This window comes from Halichoeres trimaculatus, unplaced genomic scaffold (genome assembly GCF_033239565.1).
Source record: "Halichoeres trimaculatus isolate MK-OKI-2021-1 unplaced genomic scaffold, fHalTri1.1 fHalTri1_scaffold_2, whole genome shotgun sequence".
Lineage (NCBI taxonomy): Eukaryota > Metazoa > Chordata > Actinopteri > Labriformes > Labridae > Halichoeres > Halichoeres trimaculatus.
This window is the reverse complement of record NW_027437180.1, coordinates 4926540-4932641: the sequence shown is the minus strand read 5'-3', so window position 1 is coordinate 4932641 and position 6102 is coordinate 4926540. Positions and strand designations below refer to the sequence as shown.

General features: G+C 36.3%; 1 protein-coding gene across 1 annotated transcript; it reads right to left on the bottom strand.

Annotated features, from left to right (window-relative positions):
- Nucleotides 1–862: 862 nt before the first annotated feature.
- LOC141809078 (uncharacterized) lies at nucleotides 863–4131 on the bottom strand. The gene is made up of 4 exons (XM_074695903.1): nucleotides 3832–4131; nucleotides 3339–3412; nucleotides 2249–2333; nucleotides 863–2173 (listed from the first exon to the last, which is right to left on the bottom strand). The coding sequence occupies exons 1-4, from the start codon at nucleotides 4019–4021 to the stop codon at nucleotides 1419–1421; spliced, it is 1104 nt and encodes a 367-aa protein (XP_074552004.1). The 5' UTR covers nucleotides 4022–4131; the 3' UTR covers nucleotides 863–1418.
- Nucleotides 4132–6102: the final 1971 nt, after the last annotated feature.

Genomic DNA, 6102 nt, shown 5'->3' with positions numbered 1-6102 from the left:
ATGTTAAATACACAGAATATCTTACCTATACAATAGCTAAAAAAAAAAAAGAAAAAAAGAAAAAAAAAGAAAGAAACAAAACATAACAAAACACTGGCTGCAGAAATACTTTGATTATATGAGGAGCCACAGTCAAAAAAGCTGAACTTTTGAGATGAAAGGTCAAATGAAAAAAGAAATATAATAATATGAGACGAAGTCAAAATAATGAGATAAAGAAAGCAAAAACCAGGAGATACTAATCATAAGATGCAATTATGTCTTTGTACACCTGGGAGCTCAAATTTCATCTAAATATCTAATTCTGACCTATATCTCATAATATGTCATTAGTATTTCAAAATCTCAAAATTTTTTTTGCAAGTTTTACTTTTTATTTCATATCTTTGGCTGAGATTCTTTTAATTTCAATTTTGCACCTCATAATTCTGACCTTGGATCTTATATTTCAATCTAGCATATCATTGTCCAGCTGAGTTACTCATAATTATGACCTATGCCACAATTTTTCTTAGATATACCACAATTTTGACTTCTTATCTCATAGTTGATATTTATATCTCAAAATTCTGATATATATCAGAACTAATCCAGCAACTGAATTATCTCATTATTTTGACTTTTTTATCTCTTAATTTTGACCCAGTTTCTCACTATCTAACTAATCTCTTTATTTGTGTTAGCTTTTTGTAGTTAACATTTCTCATCTCATAAATCAACCTAGTTTCTTATAATTTTGTCTAAATATTTCACAATTTCCACCGAGCATCTCATAAATGACTATTTTTCTTGGAGCAATTACCCCATTTTTCATTTCTGAAAATAGACTCCCAAGACATTCTGAAAGGAGACAAAGAACTAATTTAATCAGAATATTCACAGAGCCTCAGTCATTTTTGTCAGGCAAATACACATTTTAAGCAACATTTTAGCAGTATGTGCTCACAGCAGGAATCATTGAGAAAGACATCTGATGATTTATTTTGTGACTCACCCAAACAAAGTTGAATAAAGATTTAAAGAAACATTCTTTTAGAACAGAATTCATCACAATCGTAATCACGTTTTCATCAAACAAACCTGCATCAGAACCAGATCAGTTTGTTTAAAAAGCATGGTGTCAGTAAAAATCTCCACTCACTGAATGTAAAGTAGGAAATGCTGTTTACTTCAGGTTCTAACTTTGAAGAATTGTTTTGCCCCCTTGTGGTTTATTAAAAAACTGCAACTTTCAATACATGTGGAACCTGTTAATACTTTTCATCAGTATTCAAAAATAATTCTGCACTTCCACAAGGATGTTATACTTTTCTTGTTAAAAAAAAAATACTCAACTCTTCTTTGTGTGCTATGAAGTGTGACGATCACACACTCCCACACACAGTCATCAGTCCTGTGAACACAGAAACGCACAGCGTTCACATGCTGTGAATCCTCATGTGTGAACTGAGGAGGGCTCGACGGGGAAAGCTGCAGCCACAGACCTGACAGGTAAACTGCTTGACACCAACATGCAGCATCTCGTGGCGGTTTAGGTGACTCCGCCTGATAAAAGACTTCCCACAGTGACGACACACGTGACTCCTCTCTCTTGTGTGTGAAAGCCTGTGGCCTTTCATCGTGCTCAGGTAAGGAAAAACCTTGCCACAGAAGTCACAGGTAAAACGCTGAGGTGTCCGGTACTGAATGGGCTTTATCCTACCAAACTGGTGACAGGATGTTAATCTGTCTGCAGCGTGCTGCCTACTGGAGGAGGATTCTGACATATTTAGCGTTTCCTGCTTGTGGTGGTTTTCTGTTGGTTGTACGGTGCTGAAGCACGAGGGTGTCTCGGTGTCAGGCAGGGTGCTGTCTAAAGGAAATTCTCCACAGTCTGTGTAACTCTGACCCAGAATTCCTTGCTGGAGCTCAAAGCTCAGATTTAAATCTTCATCTTGGGTCTGTATGTCCGGACTCTCGACTTCCCTCTTAATACGAAATTCCAGCTCGGGGAACTGAGTTCCACGGGGTGATAAACTTAACCGGCACTGCATCTCAACAGATGGGTCGTAGTCAGTGTGTGGATCTTTGCTCTCCTCTGAAAGTTCACTGCAGAACTGTGACCTCTGTCCTGCTGGATGTGGACAAAACTCTTCGGGCTGAGGGCATGTGGCTGAATGTGCGGGAGGAGCCACTGAAAAGAAAAATATGAGGACGCCATCAGAGTCATTTACATGATAACCACCCATGTGATAAAAGGTAAGCTTACCTCTCAGGGTTGGTTGAACTTCAGGAGGAGCTTCACATGTGACAGAAGTCCGTTCTATCTTGCAGTCTACCAAACCAGAGGCTCGCTGTGTCACAAAAGAAAACAGTATGTTCTTCAATAACTCAACTTATCCCGTAATAAATAATTCACATACTGTTACACTTTGTGGAGAAAGCATCAGCTGCTCCTTGTGTCTGATATTTACACTTAGTTGTAGTTTTGTTGGGCTCATACAAGGCATTAAAAGGGTTAATAATAATAATAATAATAATAATAATAATAATAATAATAATAATAATAATAAAATGCAGTTATACATTTTTTTTTAATATTTTGCCCTCAATTCATAAGACCTTATCAAAATTGTCATCAAGATTAAATTCTTATTCTATGAGGTGATGCAGGCCTGTTGACTTCAGCACACAGGAAAGGCTTTAAGATTAGTAATGAACCTCAGTGCTCCATGTTTAACTGTACCCAGAGGCACCCAGAATACACATGCATGCACAAAAGTGGTCTTAATCATTTAGGGATATGAGAGTAGCAGCAGTGAGTCTCTTTTTTTCTCAGCAAAGAAAAAAAACAGGCGTGAAATGTGGGAACATATTCATTACAGCACTAGAACAGCCACATCTATTGTAGCTTTTCTTATTAAAGTGTTTTACATGGTGATTGCTGCTGCTGAGTTGTGCAAAAGAACAAACAAAAAAATATATTCAAATGCCCTAAGTCTTCTTCATCTTCTTTAGTGTCATTTGTTCTTGCCTTGTTATAATTTCTCAGCCTTTTCTTTCTTTTGTTTATTTGTTATTCTTTCAGGTTTTTGTCATGTTTTGTCTGTCAAAGCACGTTTTGGTTAGTCATTTTTGGGGTGTTTAAGTGGAGATGACAGGACAACAGGGGGAGCAGGAAACAGGGTGAGAGTGGGGAGTTACACAAGGGAAAGGAGCCAAATGGGTTTGAAACCAGGCCCAGCTCTTGTACTCCCATGTCAGTGTCCTTGAGCAAAATATCTAACCCCAAATTTTCCATTTAACATTCACTGAGTATGACAGTAAAAAGTCTGAACTGCCTCAATGGAAAGCCTCACCTCCTCCTGCTCCTCTGTGACTCCTTCATCCTTCCTCTGTTCTGCGTCCAGCTGTGTTCCTGCATCGACGTTTCCTGCAATACCATGATAAGCGCTTTTTAGAAGAAATGCAACATTTTCAACAAGTCTGGCACAATGACCCACTCCTCCAAAAAAAAAAAAAAAAAAAAAAACAAGGGACAACATGTGACTATGAGGACTTTCATTAGAGAACTGGGTTAGAGCCCGTGTTGAATTACATTTCAATTACTGTTTAGCATGGAGCAAATAAAGAAAGAATAAGACCACATTAAAAAAAAGATTAGGACTCAGATTAAGATGTGCACACACAAGTAATGCATGGTAAGGGCTGTAGTTTCCCAAGAGAGTGCTGAGGGGACAATTTACGACGTTACTGTGTTGATATCCTCTTGCAAAAAAATAAAAAACTCTCAGTGAGAGACAGAAAGGCTGTTTATTGAAACAGACTGTTTATGGTTAAACACCAACTCACCGTGCTGTGTGATGTCTGTGGAGGATCCGTGCAGCCTCGGCTGGCTGTTGTCCGGTTTTTCCCCGCTCAGCTGCACTCGGAGGACGGCGCAGTACTCAAGCATCAACTGGTTGATCTCCGTTACAGCGGAAACCACAAGTTTCTCCATGATGGAAGACAACTGCGACTGAAAGGCGCTCATCTCCTCCATTTCTGTCTCAAAAACCAAATTCCGAGTTTAAAGCACGCAGTGATTAGGAAAGGAGCCGAAAGATCTGTAGGATGAAGACATAAAGCACTTCTTCTTCGTTTGTATTTCAGCGCAGCTTCTTCTTCTGTAAGGTTCTGGAGGGTCATTATCCGTTAGTACAGCTGCATACTGCCACCTACTGTACCGAAGTCATCACAGTTGACCTGCAAGGTTAAAGCTTCAGAATAAATATAAAAGAAGAATTAAAAACATAATGAAAAGAAAAAAGAAAAAAAAAAAAAAGAAAAAGTAAATACATTAAGAAAAAAATACAAACAATGGAATATAATTAAAAAATAAATAAAGACCGGCCTAAATAAAAGTACAAACTAAAAACTAGATCAATTCATTGAAAATATTAGAAATAAATCAAGAATTTAAAAAAACTACAAATACAAATAAACATAAATAAAAAACAAATCAAAATGAATGCAGACCAAACTAATATTAATAACAACAACAACAACAACAACAACAACAATAATAATAATAATAATAATAATAATAATAATTATTATTATTATTATTAAAACAAAATACAGAAATATTTTTAACTATAATTGAAAAACATGCTTAAAAACAACAACAAATAATTCAACACAACACAACACAAAACAATACTATACAATACAATGGAATGCAACACAATACAATGCAATACATCATACAGGCTAGAAAAACAAATAAATAGTTACTAGAAAGTAAAAATAATAAAGACAAAAATATATTAAAAATATGATTTAAAAATTAAATTTATTTATTAATACACAAGTGAAATATCAACAATAAAGTCAACTCAATTAAAAAAAGTGGATTAAATTTTGTTTTAAATATATTTCTATCATATAATAGAAATTATATATTCTATAAAGAAATTAATGAATAACTTATTGAATAAACAAATCAATAAACAATATTTAAAAGCATCAGAGAAAAAAAAAGAGAGAAATACTGAAAAAATGAATGAAAGAGACTCAAACAAAGAAACATAAATAGACAAATAACTACATGCAGAATGAAAAAAATTATAAAATCATGCTTTATACTTTGTCGTTCAGATCAACTAAGACAGACTCATAGTTTAAATTATATACGGTTGCAAGAAACAGTTTGTAAACACTTTGGAATTATCTGTAACAAAAACACACAAAAACAGACAGTGTACTTAAACCAATATGCCACAAACAATGATGTTTTTATGTTTTAAGTGAACACACCATGTAAACGTTCACAGCACAGGGTGGAAAAAGTAAGCAGACTTTTGGATTTAAGAATTGGGCAGCCCTCCTTGGGCAGCAACACCCTCAGCTGGAATGTCCATGTAAATTGTCATTTATCCATGTCATGGTTATTCTGAAGACTTGAAAAACAAGGCAACTGGACTGTGCAGAGCTGGGGAGTCTACACAGTCCACTGCACAATGGTCAACATAGGAATTTTGCACTATTTCTCTTTGCAAACAGGCTTCAGTTTAGCAATATTCTTGCAATGTTTGGTGTGAATCGCTTGAGGTCATGCCACAGCATCCCAATCGGGCTGAGGTCAGGACTCTGACTGCACCGCTCCAGAAGGTGTATTTTCCTCTGTTGAAGTCATCCTGATGTTGATTTACTTTTGGGCTTTGGGTCATTATCCTGTTGCATCGTCTATCTTCTGTTAAGCTTCTGTTAGTTCTCCCCCAAAATGTCTCGGTAAACTTGGGGATTCATTTTCGAGTGATCTGTCCAGGCTCCGAGGCAGCAAACCAGCCTGAAACCATGATCCTCCATTCACCATACTTCAAGGCTTGGATGAGGTTTTAATGTTGATGTGATGGGCCCTTTTTTTTCTCCAAACATAACTCATCACATTATTTGTATCTAATGCTGAGTAGAAGAGACACAACAGTAAATCCATTGGGCAGTTATTTGGTTTGATTAATGGCATTTTGAAATAAATGGCCCCAGCTGTTGTCTGTGTGCATAAAGCCAAGTAAGAGCAGGCTGTTGAGCAATGTTAGTACTTGACTGTTATGGGAGATCTAGAGATCTGTCACTACTGTG